Genomic DNA, 17,279 nt, shown 5'->3' with positions numbered 1-17,279 from the left:
CTGCCACGAGCCGTGGACCCGGGCGTCGAGGCCGCGTAAGGGATTACAATAAGCTGTGCCATTTCCAAGGCTCCTCGTCTATCACGCAGCTGCTTTCATCACTCGCACTGAGAGACTTAAGTGGGGATTATGGCCTGAACCCTGCCTTTTCTCCATCCCTCTCCTGCTCGCTCTCGCTCTGTCTTTCATTAACCAAGCCTAAGAATTTGTTACCAGAGTTGCAGACTCATTGACCCAGATTCGCTAATAATACGGGGGAGAGGAGATTTTTTTTTCGTGCTTAATCGTTGGCTTCTGTGTATTCTTAGCGCTATTTATATGCAGGAGAACTAAGAGCCTGTAATAAAGATGGGGCCAACTTTGCAGCAAAATTCATGCACACACACGGTGAGAGGCACAACAGGAGAGAGACGGGGGAACGGGGAGACGGAGTTGAGTGTAGGTGGATGTACCTGTACTTGCAGACCTGGCAGTGGATTTTTTGGTAGCAGACCCTGCTTCCTCATCCTGATCCATGAGACCATACTGATTTAGCTCTGAAAATGCCACACCATCAAAGCCACGCACTGGCTTTCTTTGTGCCGAGTTTTATTTCCTTTACGGCCCAAAAGCAAAGTGGAGCAGAAGGTCTGGAAGTGGGTTTGGACAATGTTCCTGCCTGATCTGGGAGAGCGCTGGCTCTCCCCAGTCTTTGGGGCTTTGTGATCACTTCTGGGTCGTGGAAGGTTTGCTACCAGCACTTTCAATCCTTGGAGCAGGCCTTCTGTCAGGGTTTATTTTTTGCTTCGAGCCAGCTGGTGGATCTTGGAGACAGACGTCGGTGTTTCAGCTGCACTTGCCATCTTTTGGCTCCGGTGCTGGCGTAATGACGTGACGCTCAGCTAACCAGGAGAGCTAAGACCTGGCGTTGGATTTTCTGCCAAGGCAACCATTCTTTTAAATGACATGGTTGAACTTTGCGTTCATATAACGTTCATATAGCTCCCCACTGCAAGGAAAGGGCTTAATTTGAAAGGAGCAGTGAGGTAGGAGCTCGTTTCCCAAGGACATGGTGGGGAACAGGGGATGGAGCAGCCTGGAAAATACTACAAGGTCTGTCTGGAATGGCCCGTGTTTGCTGGTTTGAGAAAAAGGATCACAACAAAGCGATTTTGCGTAATGCTGTTGGCAAATACCTCTCTGCTTTCATGGAGGAATGCCTAGAAGACCAGAATAAATGTGTCATTAGCCTCTCCCTGGAAAAAAAAAATGGATTTTAGCATTTTTTTTTATCCCCCATAGAATGTGTGCTTTCAAGTGTTAGCCACAGAAGCAAAAGGGTTTTCTCACTTGAAAATCCTTGTGGAGTCAGGCACAACTTGAGTTTGCAAGCTAAAGTCAATCCCTGTTCTCTGCCAGGGGTTTGCGATGAAAAATGCTACCTGTCCATTAGATGTTTGCATTGAGAGCTACCTCAGTGCCACAACACACCTTCTTCTAATGAAAAAACAACTTCTGCCTCTCCTCCTCCCCTCCTTCCCAAATTAGTCTCCTCAAAAATGTCAGATTTCCTGCAATTCACTGCAGACTCTTCCATCTCCCCTGAACGTCTCAATTTCTGTATCACTCTGTTGGTTGCAAGTAAACCATGTGGGATTTCTTAACGTCCTGGAAATTTGTCTCAGGTTGGAGGACCGGGCAGGGAGACCTTTACACCAAAGCGGAGCTTTGGAGTGGTGATGGAAACTACTGGAATTTAAATGGGATATATTTATTAATTGTCAAGTTGAATTTTCTGGGGAGCCAGCAGGACATTTGGAAATGAGGCCAATTTTTTTTCTGCAGCAGCCTTATAGTGAATTTGGTGGCCTAACTTCACAAATTCACACTGGTGAGCGTGGAATAGGTGACACTAATGCTGCTGCAGAGCTCCCCGACACATTTTCTGTATTTAAAAAAAAAAAAAGACGAGGCACTAAATTTATATGCGAACAGATTTTTATCTCTTGTTCTCGGAAGATAGGATCGAGTCGGAGCGGAATCCTGTTTCGTGTTGCTGTTAACGTTCGTTATCTGCAGTAACAGCCCAGACTGCTTCTTCCAGCCTCCGGCAAGGCTCCAGCCTGCGCGCCCGCAGACGGCTGCGTCGTGTCCCGCAGTGGGACGAGTGCGGCGAGGACCGTGCGTTTGCTGGACCGCAATGTGATGGACTTTCGGTCTGCGAGGGTTGTTTCCACAAGCTTGGGATCACGCAGTAAACTTGACCTCATTGTCCCCACCTGTTGGGATTTTCCTCTTTCGACGCAAAAGCCGCTTGCCCCCTCTCTCTGGACGAGTTGTTTAATGTTCAACAGGGTTGTTGCAGCGGCAGTGACCTAACTATCTACTGTAATAGGAAAAAATTCTGATGTTACAGATAAAGCGGCAGCCGTAAAGATAAGATGTGGGCGTGTTGGGTGGATTCCCATTCGCCCGTGCAGCGCTCGGGCAGATTTCAGGCTGCTACGGGGTAGTGGTCGCAGTAATTTCTGTTCCCTTGGCATCCTTGCTTTATTCAGTATGCATCCCAGTTTGGCACCTGGCTGCCCTGTAATCGGCTTGGCTTGTGATCCTGCACATTTTTTTGTCATGGATTTGCTTGGAGAGGTTCCTCAGGGAAGGGCCTTGGGAGCCAGAGAATGTCTTTTCACACCGCGGTTGTAGAGTTAATACAGACCATGGAGGTACCCGTGGCACATCGGGACGGCAGTGCCCTCCTCCTCTCGCTGTCAGGCTGCCCTGGCTGATGCTCTCTCTAGCATTGGTCTCCTTGAACGTTATTCTCCTCTCCATCATTTTAGGGCTTTCCATGGCATTATTCCTGCCTGGCTTGTCTGGGCAAGCGAAGGCAGGATCAGTCTGGCTTAAGGTCAACTCCCCAGCTAAGCGTCCTCCTCCGTCCTGCGCCCTGGGCGGGCCTTGGAGAGGGCTCCTGTTCTGAATCTTGTCTGGTGCTGGTGGTGGGATTACAGGGCCACAGCAAATGCGATGCTGTGAACAAATGGGTGAAAAAAACCATTTATTTTTAGAACTGGAACCATGATAAATATGTGGAATTTGTCCAGGGTCTGACTGCTGTACCTTTTTCAAATGCAAAATGCGTGGTTGTTAAAATACCTCTCCAAAGGTCAGCATAACCTAAGAAATAAATGTACTGGCTTTTTGGAAAGCAGGTGAAGTTTCAGATGTGCGATAGCTACTTGCGGTTGAGAGCATGGGTCCACAAAACCCAAATCTATGTCAGTGCAGCCTGCGTGGATGGAAGTGCTACCATCCAGCCAGGGTCACTTCTTCAGGTTTCAGTCAGGAGCCCCACACCATTCTTAATCCTTCAGTGCAGCTTTTTTCTTCCATTTTCCTGGCTTACTTCATATTTCCTGAAGCCCCGCTCATGCGTTTGAGGGACTCATGCTGCCAGCATCATCTTTGCAGTTGGTGAGCGTAGGGATGAAAAATGGAAAACTCTGGAATGAGAAGCAGCGAAATGCAAGATGGGAGCTCAGGACATCACCCAGGGGGACCTAGTGTATTTGTGTCCCGTTTGATGATCTAGCCAGCCCACTGATATGCTTACAGGGCTCAGGGGGTTGAAGTATGTGAGAATATCGCCGGTTTTAATTCTTCTAGCTTACTGTGAGGTGGAGGAATACTATTACGCTGTTAGACAGGGACGTGAGGCATAAAGAGAAGAAATTACCTGCTCAAAGCGTCATAGGAATCTCACAGCTAGAAAAAAAAAAAAAAAGAGTTGGTGTATCTCTTAGCTGCCTCATCAGGCGCCCTTGGGTAGGGTGGCATTTCTACCACGAGCCCGGCTGTCAGCATCCCACTGACGGGATTTTGGGTGGGAAAGCACAGACAGGAGAGGGGAGGGTGGGGAGAAATAGCAGAGGGGCTGAAACGTGATCCCAGCTATGGAAGCCGAGCTGCAAATTAGGGCAATTCAAAGGCACAAACATCCTGTTGAGGTTCCCTAGTGCTGGTCAGTACCTAATGAGTAAAGCACGTGCCGAAGCTTGGCTTCGGGCACGTTTCAGTGGGAAAGCTCTGCCTCCCTGCCCCAGGCTGTGTCCGGCTTTATTCCTGGTGACAGCCAGCAGGTGTTCATGTGAGGGGGAACTGCATTCTAAATAAATTATCCATTCGTTTCCTCCTGGAGACTTTCCTATTGTTTAGCCACAATATGCTTTCCTGTTTTCAAAAAAACAAAACAAAACAAAACAAAAGCCGAACCCTGGCCCCGAGTTCCTCTCTGGCAGGGTGGACCCAAAGCTGTGTTTGAAGTGGGTGCCAGTGTCATCGCGCTGCTGCCCATCGTGCCGCTGATGCTGTTGCTCCTGCCTCCGTCCTCTGCGCTTTCCGAGAGCGGCGTGAGAAGGACCTGCGCGGGAGCCGTGCTGGAGGGCATCGTGTCCCACCCCACCGTGTCTTTATGCGTGTCTTTTCTCAGGCAGGTCGATGTGGGAGGAAGGCTAGTGCTGCACAGGAGGTGGAAAGCAGGGGGTTCTTGTGGTAGCGGAGAGGAGAACAAAAGCTCCCTTCCCTCCTCCTGACCAACACGGGGACATTGAGGCCAGGGCACTTGCTTTCACAGAGGAGTTATTTTTAACCGTTTAAGAAAAAAAAAATCAGCTCAATGGATTATAAAATGAGGGCTTCTCTGCACAGGGAGGCGGTTGCCCAGCGAGGGGTGTGATGTGGAGGAGCAGCAGTGAGCCCACCGGCTCCGCAGGACTCTCTCAGAGGCTGTCCCGGCAGCACCCCTCCCTGGCTTTGCTCAACCCCCGTCCCAGCTCACCGGCACAAAGGCTCCGTGAATCCAGATGAAAAATGGGGAGCTGGTGTAGGAAAGCACGGCCAGGAGAGGATTCCCCCCTCATTGCTCGGGGTCACTCGCCCAGCGCTACATGCCAGTGAGGTTCATGCCACCACCGTGCCTCTATTGCTAAGGGAACTCCAGACTGTGTTTCCACTGCAGCAGCATCCTTTGTCAGGAACGCTTACAGGCAGACATGTGGAGCAGCACCCACATGGGTCTGTGCAGAGAGCAGCCATCTTCTGCATTTCAGCTCTTTGGGAGGCAAGAAATGAGATTTCTGCTGGGAATACCCAAGAGAAATACCCATACCTCTTGCGAGCATGGCCGGGGCTGACCCCGGGAATCCCCTCCAGCGCTGGGAGAGCCCAGGGGGAAGCTGCAGTGCTGCTGCGAGCAGAGGTGCTGTGCCGGGCTGGGGGGCTGCCCCGGGGGGATTTAACACCAGGGGGGCTTCCCCATCTCCCCCAGGAGTCTGCCTTCCTGGCCCTGGGCTGGAATGGCAAACACCCCACGGGTGCGAGGGCAAGGATGCATTTATTTACACTGGTGCACAACGGGATTAACCATTACCTGGCACTGCGCAGTGATCGTCACGTGCAGTACGGATGAAGAGATACAAAAGACCTTTTATTTCGCCACTGTGTTTGCCTGTCATAATTCAGGAATGACTTTTTCTTAATGCAAACAGGAGCTTTTTTACCTTGGTAGCTCTCTGACTCCCATGGCAGATCCCTGATTCAAGGGCCAACCCTGTGTTTGGATCTCGCCTGCCACCCCCCCCTTCTCTTGCATTGGCAAAGGCAGCGGCTGCTCAGAGCCGCTCTTAGTTCAGACACGAGTGCAAGTCCCAGCCTCTCGCTGCCCTACCTGGTGGGGTTTGGCTTGCCAAAAAAGCGTCACAACTGGACCTCTCCTGCCAGCTCTGCTAGCTGAGCTCCCAGCATCTTCTGGTGTTTCTCTCCAAGAGAGGAAAGCGTCAGAAAATCCTCCCCTTGTCACGAAGCGAAGCCAGGGGTCACACACAGGGAGGAGGCTCCTAAAGCTTCAAACGTGGCAAAGTATTTCAAAATAAATCTGCGCATGTGATGCAGTTTTATATTTAACAGGATGACTGAGCACCCAGGATGCCTTCCGTTTTTGCTTTAAAAATCTACAAAGCCAGGTGCAAAGAGGAGGAGAGGTGGGGGGAGTGGGAAATGGGAGGTGGGTGGTGGTGGTCATGGGAGCCCTGGTCGCGGAGCAGGACCCCATGTGTTCAGGGATACGCAAAAGAGATTGTTTCCACCTCAGGGAACTTACAGCTAAGGCTTAAGATTAAAAGTTGGGCTTTTTTTTCATTTCTGCTTCACGCTTGTGTGAACTTCACTTTAGGCCTCAAATCTGCTTTTCTTGAAATTGGTCTCAAAATTGCGATTGACTTTAAATGCTGCAAGATCTCGCCCATAAATTCTCCTTCTCCCATCTGTAAAACGAGGATGGCAGGATTCCTGTGCCATCTGTGGTGCTGTGGAGCTGAAAACAATCATCATTTATAAAGTGCTTTGAGCTCAGATGGGAGGTTCTGTGTAAAGGCGAGGCTTTGCGGGATGAAATGTTCCTCGATATGCCAGTTGCATCTGACATCTGAACCGCGGACTGAGTTGGAAGTTTTGGAAGAACAGTGATGACGCAGTGGTAGCGCTCCAGCTGCTGAATGTCTTGGTTTATTTGTGTTGTTGAAAAGCTTCTGTTCTTCTTTGCAAAATTAAGGGTCAGAGATGGCTGCTTGTCCCCCAAAAATCGGTATCCTACATCTGTGTTCACCTTGAGCACCTCTGATCTTAACAGCCAGGTTCTCAGAGGTGGTGTGACTCTGGCCACCGGCTGCTGATCTAACAGCACGTACGTTGTAAATAGGAAACGCGGAGCCACAGTTACAAGTGTTGGGCCTTTCCGAGGGCAATAGGATGCATCTGATGGGAACAAAAGGATGTTCGCTTTCATCCAGCTTTGCAGGGCGTAGAAGGGAAACTGCCTAACCTTTGCCCCCAGCGCCACATTTGCCTTATATTTGCATAAAGCTGAGTGCCAAACTAGTGCAACAAAGAGCAGGTTGTGGCCGAGCACAGCATTTTAAGATTAAATAGTGTGATTCCCAGTGAGTAATGCAAAGCCAGTTACCTGGGCTGAGCTAACGCCTGGCTCAGGTCAAGCACTGCTGACAGAGCCGCTGGTTTCTCCTTTTGCAGACACGAGCCATCAGACCCGCTCCGTCTCCAGCCGCCCCTATTACAGTTTGCCCAACAGCAGCCATGAGAGACGTTCAGTCCTCGCTATTACAGAGCCACCACGTTTCCACTCCCAAGCCAAAGGCAAGAACGTGCGTCTGGACGCTCACTCCCGTAAGGCCACGCGGAGGAACAGCTTCTGTAATGGAGTCACCTTCACCAACCGGCCCATCCACCTCTACGAGAAAGTCAGGCTGAAGCTGGTGGCTGTGCACCATGGCTGGAGCGGGGCCCTACGCTTCGGCTTCACCATTCATGACCCATCGCAGATGAGCTCTGATGACATACCAAAGTACGCCTGTCCAGACCTAGTGACCCGACCTGGATACTGGGCCAAAGCTTTGCCAGAGAGGTTTGCTGTGAGAGACAATATCTTGGCCTTCTGGGTTGACCGTCATGGGCGAGTCTTCTACAGTATTAACGACGAGGAGCCAATATTGTTTCACTGTGGTATTAAAGTTTCCGGTCCTCTCTGGGCACTCATAGATGTCTATGGAATTACCCATGAAGTGCAAATACTAGGTAAGTGTGTGTTTTGGCCTGTGGCTTGCTCTCCTGGTTGCTCTTTCCACAGATCATGTAGAAAAGATGCATGTGCTGTCTGGTTGATAATTTCTATGGGACACTTAAGAAAACTAATCTACTGTTGGTTTTGTACCTTGAATTAACCGTTTTTCTTTTGCCAGCAGAGGGGATGCAGAAAGCAATATATTTCAGAAATGTCAGTGACGGAAAGTCCTGAGGCTGTGCATTATAGCAGCCATGTGAAGGGACAAATTGAAATCTTTACATGTAACTTTACCTGTTTTTCTCTGAGCTGGAGGTGCTGCTGCGGCATGGAAAAATATGCGAGGTCCCAGGGGCTGAGGAGACAAAGGTGACCAGTTCTGACTTCCCCAGCTACCACTTGCTGCCAGTCCACTGGAAAACTACCACCCATTCCCCAAGAGTTTCCTGGCACCCTTCCCCAGCCCCTCTCTCAGCTCTTGGCCTCAGTCCCACCTAGGCTGGCAGTTTAACAAGCTGTGTTTGCAGAGGTAACCGCACTTACCTTCCCCTACACGTGGGCATCGCTGTGAGTCCGCGTAGCACCGGCTGCAGCACAGGATGCAGCCTGCCATCTGAAGAGTGATGAGAAAATGTAGCGTGAGCTCCTGTGTGCTCTGGGATCCTCGCCACCACGTGCCACATCTCCTCTCACCCCTAAGCGGATCGCTGCGTTCGGGTGGTGTCCGGCTGATTTACGAGCATCATCCCTGGGGAAGCTGCAGGAGGGGATGGATTTGTTCCCATTAGCAAACCGAGCCGATTGCCATGGAATGACTTTCCTTTCTTGACTTTTACAGCATTGAAATTGAAAATGAATTCAGTGTTAGATGGAGTGTTTTGAACTGGTCTGCACCACAGGGAATCCTTTTAAAGTACAAGAGTGTTGCCCTTTCCCGGAGGCTCCTAGGAGCTGATTTGGTTTTAACAGCCAAACTTTGCCGCACCTGCTCGAGGGGATGGCACCTCCATCCTCACACCAAGCAGACACCAGTGATAAGCTGGGAAATCGTTAGTCCAGTGGGCAGGCAGCTTCATCACATATTCTTCCGAACGGTACCAATTATTTTACAGGCTACACATAAACAACACTTTGCCCTGCCTGCTCTGCTTCAGATGTGTAATTGAACCTTACCAGTAGCTTATCCTATAATTGCACTTGCGGCGTGCTCCAGCCTCTGGTGCTCATCACAGAGGTGAAGAAGCGTTTGCTGTGTTGGCCAGTGCAGCTGCTTCACCACAGCAGTCCTTCTTCCTCATTACGTTAGAGTTTGAAAAGTAAAATGCAGCTTATTTCTGCACCCCCCCCCCCCAGTCCTGCCTGCAGCATCCCAGTGTGCAGAGTGAAAGACAGCCTGAGGGCACCTGTACTCTCTTTTTTTTTTTTTTTAAGCAAAGTACCAAGCCCCACAGACTGCCCCAGGAATCAGGGCGATGCTCAGCCATCTGAGGTACCAGGGGACCCAGCCTCTTTGCTACAGATGCGGTGGTGTCACAGCGGACGTGTTTGTTCCTCTGTCTCCTCCTCCCAAAATTTTGCAAGCCAAGAGAGCTGTGAAATACAGCCCAAATACAGATGCACAACATGCATCTTTCAGCATCACAAAGCTTAGATGTGTCTTAATCATCTCTGGGAGCATTCCTTGCCGGATACCCTGTCCTTGCTAGAAGCAGCTGCTCCAGCCATCGGCTTGTAACAGTGGCCTCTCCTGCCTGGGCTTCTGGGCAAAGGCAGCCTCTGCTTTGCAGCTGCTGGATGGATTTGGGTGTTTTTACCTTCTTTGGTCAAAGCCTGGTGATTTTCTCCTCTGAGGAGCAAGCAGTGCTGGTGCTGGATGCTTCTGCCCTCTCCATCTTTAGGAAGACTGGGAGTCTGCTTCATTCATGCACATTCTTGACTTCCATGTGCTTTGACTTTGCGCAGCTGGTGAATGCCTTCCCGTCGGAGTGGAGTGTCCGAGCCGCCCCATGCAGTGCTGGAGGTAGAAGGGAGGGCACTTCCAAACCTCCCCACACCTTTAAATGCCACCCTGGCCTGGCACGGCCAAGGTGAAAGTCTGGGAAATTAGTCAAAAGTCAGCATCCTGACTTTCCCTTTGCTGTGAAAGGGGAAAATGATGCTCTACTGTAAAAATCTTCTGTGTAACACCTGCAGCAAATGGCTTTTGTGAAAAGCTCTCAATTAAAAATCTCTGCAGTGGTGTGAACACCCTGAGATATGAGGCTTAAAATCTTCTTGTAAAAGGTGAGGTGCCTGCACACCTCACAGCTGTAAGGCAATGACAAAGAGCGTGAAAAGAATATCTGTACATGCTTGTCCTCCTTTGCCCATCACTGTGTTGTGGATTTGCCTTGCACAAGACCTTTGGACAACAAGATATTGAGATGTTTCCTTCTTTGACAGTCCAACCTCAAAGCTATTAGACCCCTCTGCTGAGAAAGCTGTAGGACCACACTGGTTTACAGCTTTTCCCAGTTCACCAGTGCAAGGAGCTCCCAGGTTACACGAGTACTTCATAACGCTTGTTTTTCCTCAGTAGTGCCAAGATGCAGCCATTTATCTGCCTGTTCCACATGAGACTCTCCTCTGCTAGCCTTTCATTAGCAGTTGACCTCTGGCTAATTTTTCCATTGTTATTCCATTCAGAGGAACAGAATTCAGATAATTTATAGGCTGAAATAATAACAATTGTAACTGTAAAAGTAGGCAGTTCTATCTTGACTCTAATGTCCCTTATCATTGGGTTTATCTTGCAGATAGCATGTTTGCAGAGACCATGACCACTGCCCGTCTCAGCACTGCCCGTCTCAGCACTTGCCTTCCGCAGAGCAACCATGATTCAGCCAACTTCAATAACAATGAACTGGAGAATAACCAAGTGGTGGCCAAAATTGCAAACCTAAACCTAAGTCGGGTTCCAGGATTTGCAACAGACAACCACATCATCCCCTGTTGCCCGAACCGACGGCAGCGTGCCCAGGGGGTCCCAGCCTTCCTGGACACAGACCTGCGATTCCACCCCACCCGTGGACCTGACATCACCTTTTCTCAGGACCGGATGGTTGCGTGCACCAACTGGCAAGAAAGCAATAGGACTTTGGTGTTTTCTGACAGGCCTTTGCACATCGGTGAAAGCCTCTTTGTGGAAGTAGGACATCTTGGGTTGCCGTACTACGGGGCACTTTCATTTGGCATCACTTCTTGTGATCCGAGTACTTTACGGACAAATGAGCTCCCAGCAGATCCGGACTTTCTCTTGGACCGCAAGGAGTACTGGGTGGTTTACCGAGCGTTCCCGGTCCTCAACAGCGGCGACATTCTCAGTTTCATGGTCTTGCCGAACGGAGAGGTGCACCACGGGGTGAACGGAGCCAGCCGAGGAATGCTAATGTGCGTGGACACCTCACAATCTCTCTGGGTGTTTTTTACAATCCATGGTGTAATCAACCAGCTCAAAATATTGGGTAAGTGCAGCCAAAAGAATTAATAATGGGGAGCACCTGGCTGGTGAAGTTTCTTGGGCCAGAACAGGAGCTATGGGTTTGCATTCACAGTGTTGCCTTTAGCAGGTGGTCACCGATGTGAGTAAGCAGCTCCTGATCTCACGTGGTGTTTGCAAACAGGAGTGAGCAAGACATGGTAGCTGTCACATCGATGTGTGCAGCCTGTATAAGACCCCCAGAAAGGGACGAGACTTGAGAGATAAGCTGCAGATAGGGAGGTGGGGATGTCTGTGTGGGGGATAGCTGTTTTTCAGAGGAGTTGTTTTTAAAAGGGATTCTTTATAAACCCACTGTTCCAGCCAACAGGTATTAAACTCCTGCCTTGGCAACGGCAATGATTTCTGTGAGCGCAGCTCTGGTTTAAGCACGTGTGTTGCTGATGGACAGTAGTTGCTCCCCAAGCACTGCCACAGCTCCTGTATCAGATGTCCCTTTTGATCTGCTGCTGGTGACCAGTTACAGTGCTGCTCCTTTTCTCTTTCTAAGGATTCTGTCAGAAAAAAAAGATGTTGCTGATTTTGTAAAGCACGTTTTTCTCATTTAAAGCAATGCCCTTTCCCAGCTGCTCCTGCCCTGACAGTGATAGCTTGAGGCCACTGCTGCTGGAGAGATCAGGACCACCAGGACGTGAATTTTCACCCCAAACCATGGCTGTCAGATAACCTAGTGCTTGCTTGCTGAAGCACTGGACGGAAATTATATGATGGCATAGCGAGGTCCGGGACTTGATGACCCTGCAGGTCCCATCCAAAATCACGCTCCTGTGATGTTGCTAAGGGGTAGCACTAACTCAGCAGCTGGACTTCATCCTAAAGCGCCCTGCGCATGTGGGGTGGGAGAGACTCAGTGGGCTGAGGAACATTTGGGTTTGGGTGTCCGTCGGCCCCACGGTGGGCTGAGCTCTCTCCTGTGTTTGCAGGCACTGTGCAGTCCAGCCCAGTGACCGTCTCTCCCTCAGGATCCCCCGGCGGCTCGCAGTACGACAGCGACTCCGACATGGCCTTCAGCGTCAACAGGTCGTCGTCTGCCTCAGAGTCATCACTCGGTAAGGAGAGCCTAGCCCTCAGCACCCGGCCGTGCCGGCTGCGCCAAGGTGGGGTCTGGGCTGATGGGTGGTGTTGGGGCTACCTGAGACAGCAGGGCAAGGCTAGGGGGAAGATGTTACGTCTCCTGCGAGGCCAACAGAAGCGATTGGAAGAAATCACAAAGTGGTGGGAAGCTTTTCACAGCCCGGAGAAGGACTGTATGTTGCTTCCCATTTTGTCAGTCTGTCTGATGAAAGCGGTCCCTGTGGGGCTGCCCTTGCAGCAGCAGCAGCGCTGCGATAGCGGGGACCGCGGTATCGTGCCTGGGGGCTTTACACCACCCAGACCACTGCCGTCTGCACCGCCAAGGCTCTGCTGCTGGAGGGACACCCATGTAAATGCTCGCGTGCTGGTGTCTGGGTCTCAGGCACATGGCCCTGGGTGCCCTGCCCGGTCCCATCCCTGGCCAGATGTGGAAGCGCCCTGCGTGGAGCACAGCTCCTTCAGGAGAGCAGGACTCTGCACGCCCGCACCGTGAAATGAGTGTGCAAAGTCACAGCCCTGCTTGGGGAAACCTAGGCGAGCCGTGCTTTGTCCCATCTGTAGGAAAGGAGCAGGCTCTGGCCAGAGCTCTACCTGTGGTGATCGAATAACCTTGTTCCTTCCTCCTCCTTTGCAGTGACTGCTCCCAGCTCCCCTCTGAGCCCCCCCATTTCTCCCATCTTTCCCCCTCCGGAGCCATCAAGCAGCAAGAATGGGGAATGCACCGTCTGCTTTGACAGCGAGGTGGACACGGTGATCTACACCTGCGGACACATGTGCCTCTGCAACACCTGCGGTCTTAAGCTGAAGAAGCAGCTCAACGCCTGCTGCCCAATCTGCCGACGGGTCATCAAAGATGTTATTAAAATATACCGCCCTTAGCGCCCGCCTCGGGCTGTAGGAAGGGGGAACGCCGCTAGCAGTAACCATGCCTTTCCGTCCCTGCTTATGGGTTATCGTGCTGGTCAGTCGTTATCAAGTGGCTCGTTATCTGTGTTTCCTTATTTGACTGGTAGGGCACAATTCAGGGATAAAATTGAGCTGAGGATCACGTGGGGCCCAAAGGCACGGCTGCCATGTGCCCACAGGCGAATCCGGGGAATTGCGGTCTGGACCAGACCCAGCTGCAAATGAGAAATTTCCCGTGCAAAGGCTCTTTTTTCCCTCCTCCTCCTCTGGAGGAGGCTTGCTGCGGTGCAGATCAGGAAGGGGAGGTGGTCACTTGCTCAGTGCCAGGTGCCACTGGGCTTCCCAACCCGAAATCCCAACAGCGCTGGGCTGCTGCCGGGTGCTTGCGCTGTGGTGGAACAAAATTAGGACCAGACCCAGTGGGAGGGTTCAAAGTAGACAAAACTGATCTGGAAATGTCATATTCATCCATGTAAGAGGAACTAGGTAAGGCCGAAATAGTTGCACAGCCAGATTCTCACTTCTTTGGGTTTCACCCCCCCTGAACAGGCTTCTGGGGTGTGTGGAGAAGCTAGGCTGGACTTCATAAAGCTGCTTTTGCTTTCTGGGGCAGAGCAGGGACTTTTGGCCAGAGAGGCTGAGCCCCGGGGAGCAGCCGTGGGGTAGCAGTGAGGAGCAGGAGCCCGCTGAGAGCCCCAGCCAGCCCAGCTGCCGCAGCAGCAGCGATGGAGCAGTGGGCAGCCGGGGGCTGTTCAGGCACTGCCCCTGTCTCTGGCTGCTGAAGCCATAAATTGCAGCCTGTGGATGAGAGGGGCGTTTGGATGGGCACACTGCAGTCCTGGCTTAGGAGAAGCACTGTCTGCAGTGATGGTGTTTGTCACCTCCAGGCACACGCGCCTGCGTTTTGCCCTGCTCCTCGTCGCCTCGCGCCGTCCTGCCTGGCTCGCCTCCCCTCGCCTTCCCCTGCCGCCAGCGCCGCAGCAGGGCTCGGCTGTCCTCCTGCTCCACCACAGGGGCTTTTTGGAGCCTGCGCTGAGAAATTCATTTCTGACCCAGTCCCAGCAGGCTCACCTTTTTCCTGGGGACCGTGGATGTGCTGATTTTGCCTGCTTTTTCTCCTGCCTTTCCAGGTTTCCCAGCTCAGCTCCCAGCTGCCCAGACACTGAGTCCCAATAGTAGATGAGAACTTGTTAAGGTGAACAGAGATCTGTCTCATTTGGCTTTACTTGGGAGGAGGAAAGAAAAAGGCTCTGGAGCTTTTATTAGATGTTGGGACTTAAAAGATGAATGGGTTTCAGCTGTGATATGGGATGGCTGCAAGCAGCAGCAACCTGGATGAACTGGGTAGCATCTGAGCACGCAGCACTGGGGCTGGTGTGAAGAGCTTGGTGTCCTCCTCCCTGCTGCTCCCGGGGGAGCTGCCCTCCGTCCTCCACCCACTCCCACAGCTCCTGTCCAGTCCTTCAGCCTGAGCCTGGCCGGTTTCCAGCTGGTCCAGGTTTGTAAAGAGGGGAAAACAGAGGATGCAAGTAGGAGGATGAGAGAGGGGCTGGTGTCATTCTAGCTCGGTGACCGTGTGCCACCAAGTGGGTAAGAATGGCGTTCTTCAGAAAGGTGCAATTACCACATTTTAGTCCAAAAAAGAATCCTCCCTCTGCAGCGGGCTGTGGCTGTCAGCTCACAGGGCACGGAGAAAACCTTTTTATTTTTCCTTGAAGAGCTAATTAATGTTTTAATTAAGTGTATAAACAAGAGGCTGCTGTAGAGTGAGATCTCTCACCCATTGCCCTGTTGCCTCGGCGTGACAGCCTGCCGGCTTTGCAGAGGTCTTTTTGGAAAGACTCTCATGCCACTTGCTGTGCCACCACCGCGTGCTCAGCCACCGGCACTGTGACTGCGGCATGAGGTCCCTTACACCTTTACAAAAGGAGGCAGCTGGAGCAGCTTTCCAGCAGCTGGAGCTTTTCGCAGATCCCCCGGCTGCCCTCCACCCATGGACCACAGACATTGCCTTCGCAGAGACCTCCCCGGTCCCGCGCTTGCGGTTCAGGGTCGGGCAGCATGACGGGCACGATGATGGCAAAGTACGTGAGCGTGGGGTGAGGGGCCAGGTGGGCTGGCGCCTGCCTGGTGAGCGGGCTGCAGTGGGAGGCCTGTGCACGGTGAGGAATTAAAGGAAAGTTGTCTGAATCCACAGTGAGTGATGCTAGCTCATACCAGGTCTGGGCCAGCCAACACCAGTGGCCATCCCTGGGGCTGCTGTCCTGATTTTGGGGGTGCCTGGTCCCTTTCGGTGGCTGCACAGAGCTCTGTGCACGAGCAGAGCTGAGCCCATTAGCTTGGCTGACACCTCGGGTCCCCAATGAGCGGGGTGAGTTGCATGCCTGGGATGGGGTTTTTTTTGGTGTAGCTCTTTTTTGTTTGTTTGTTTTAAGCCAGCAAAGAGAAATACCGAATCCACCCCAGGCTGTGTCCCAGCTGTTCAGGACACGTTGCACAGGTTGACTTTTTACTGAGACTGGTTTCCAGAAGGGCAACATCCAGCATCCCAGTAAGGGAGCCAGCTCAGTCAGGGTCTGGAGCGCAGCAGGATGTGGCAGCAGTGGACGTGGCACCCTGCCTATCTGAGAGCAACAGGAATTTTCCATAATAGGCCTCTTAAAAAAAAATATATATATTTCCAGGAAAAAGTAGCCTCTTACAGATTTAATTGTTAGTACTCGTATTGCTATTTTTTTTTAAGCAGTCTGATGATATATGATTTGTACAGAAGATCTGTTTGTGCCTTATAAGGGTGTCTGTGCACTTTTTATCCTTTTTAAAGCAACTTTTAAAAAGAAAAAAAAATGAGGGGGAGAAAACAACACAGATCAATGGTAGTTTTATAGACTTTTGTGTTCACTGAGAATCTTGCTTTTTTTATATATATATATATTGGAGTGAAAAAGTGTTTATTTCCATGGATTTCCCCCCCTCTCCTCCTAACCTATTTGTTTAAAAATTTAAACAAGGAAGAAAGAAAGAAAGAAAAGAGATGAGGGAGGTCTTTTACCTTCCCCCTTTCCAAGACAGTTTCTCTCTTATCGTTACCTTTATGATTCAATACTGTGACCTGTACATCATGTTGAAGCTGAATCAGATTTGGAACCTCTGTATTAGGCTTTTCAAGCAAATCATCTGGGGGGCCGGGGGGGAGGGCATCGCACGAGGGAGGGAACTGCACTTCTACCTGTCAGTGCTCTATAGCGTTGTGTTCAGTGCCGTGTGTTTTACTTTTGTCCATTTACCTGTTTTACATTAATATAATTTTTCTTGTTTATGAAACAAATAAAACTTGGGCTTGTAAAGAGTGCTCCTGGATGTTGACAAGTGTTTGGAGCTGGAGGGTGAGCAAATCCCTTCTTTCCAAAGCATGGCAATGCCAGGACATAGAGGCAGGGCATCTGTGTTCAGCTCAGGCGCCTCTGCTTCCAAAAAAAAACCCCAAAACCAACCAACAGGCACTTTAAATACCTTGTATGAGCTTTGCTTTGCTCCTGGGGGGGTTACTGCACAGTGGCTTTACAGTCCCTTGATGGATGGGGGAATTCCTTGAAAGTTTGGCTGGCTGCTGCAGTAAAAGCAGGGCGTATTTTAGGGATACAGAGGTGGAGAGGAAGGGAGTCCTGTGGCAGATGCCCTCTCCAGGTGCCCCAAATTCTTCATCCAACCTGCACCATCTCAAGCAAGGCAGCTGCCAGCCTGGCCCCGCTCGTGTGCCTGTGCTGGGGCTGTGGCAGCCTGGGGACATGGGCAGAAGGTTTGATTTTTTTTTTTTCCTTTTTGTTTTTCTTTTTTTCTTTTTTCTTTTTTTTTTTTTTTTTTTGTTGTTTGTTTTGTAGCACTGCCTGCCTCTTTATTTCAGAAGCAGAGGCCCACAGAAGGCTACTCTGTAAGCCGTTTATATCCCGCAATGTGGCCTGCTGAAGCCAGACACCAGTCGAGCAGCCTCAGATGTCATTTAATGCGGAGTGGAAGAATTCATTCATAACTCTGCCCTGGCAAGAACAACAGCCATCGTTAAGCATTTGCATGAAAACCCTTGTGAGCTGCAGGTGGCGAAGGAGCCTGACAATGGCTATTTATGCCAAAATGCCTTTTTATAAACTG

At 51.0% G+C, this 17,279-nt stretch overlaps 1 protein-coding gene across 1 annotated transcript in view; it reads left to right on the top strand.

Moving 5' to 3' along the window:
• The window catches only part of NEURL1B (neuralized E3 ubiquitin protein ligase 1B), a 34,392-nt gene extending 17,910 nt beyond the window's left edge, over nt 1-16,482 (top strand). The window contains exons 2-5 of the mRNA XM_086759134.1: nt 7,066-7,626; nt 10,408-11,115; nt 12,074-12,199; nt 12,859-16,482. Of these exons, the coding sequence (XP_086615260.1) occupies nt 7,066-7,626; nt 10,408-11,115; nt 12,074-12,199; nt 12,859-13,103 (1,640 nt within the window). The 3' untranslated portion in view covers nt 13,104-16,482. The remainder of the gene's footprint in view (nt 1-7,065; nt 7,627-10,407; nt 11,116-12,073; nt 12,200-12,858) is intronic.
• The last annotated feature ends 797 nt before the right edge of the window (nt 16,483-17,279 follow it).

Source organism: Chlamydotis macqueenii, chromosome 14 (assembly GCF_036417535.1).
Source record: "Chlamydotis macqueenii isolate bChlMac1 chromosome 14, bChlMac1.mat, whole genome shotgun sequence".
Taxonomy (NCBI): domain Eukaryota; kingdom Metazoa; phylum Chordata; class Aves; order Otidiformes; family Otididae; genus Chlamydotis; species Chlamydotis macqueenii.
This window is presented reverse-complemented; position numbering and strand designations above follow the sequence as displayed.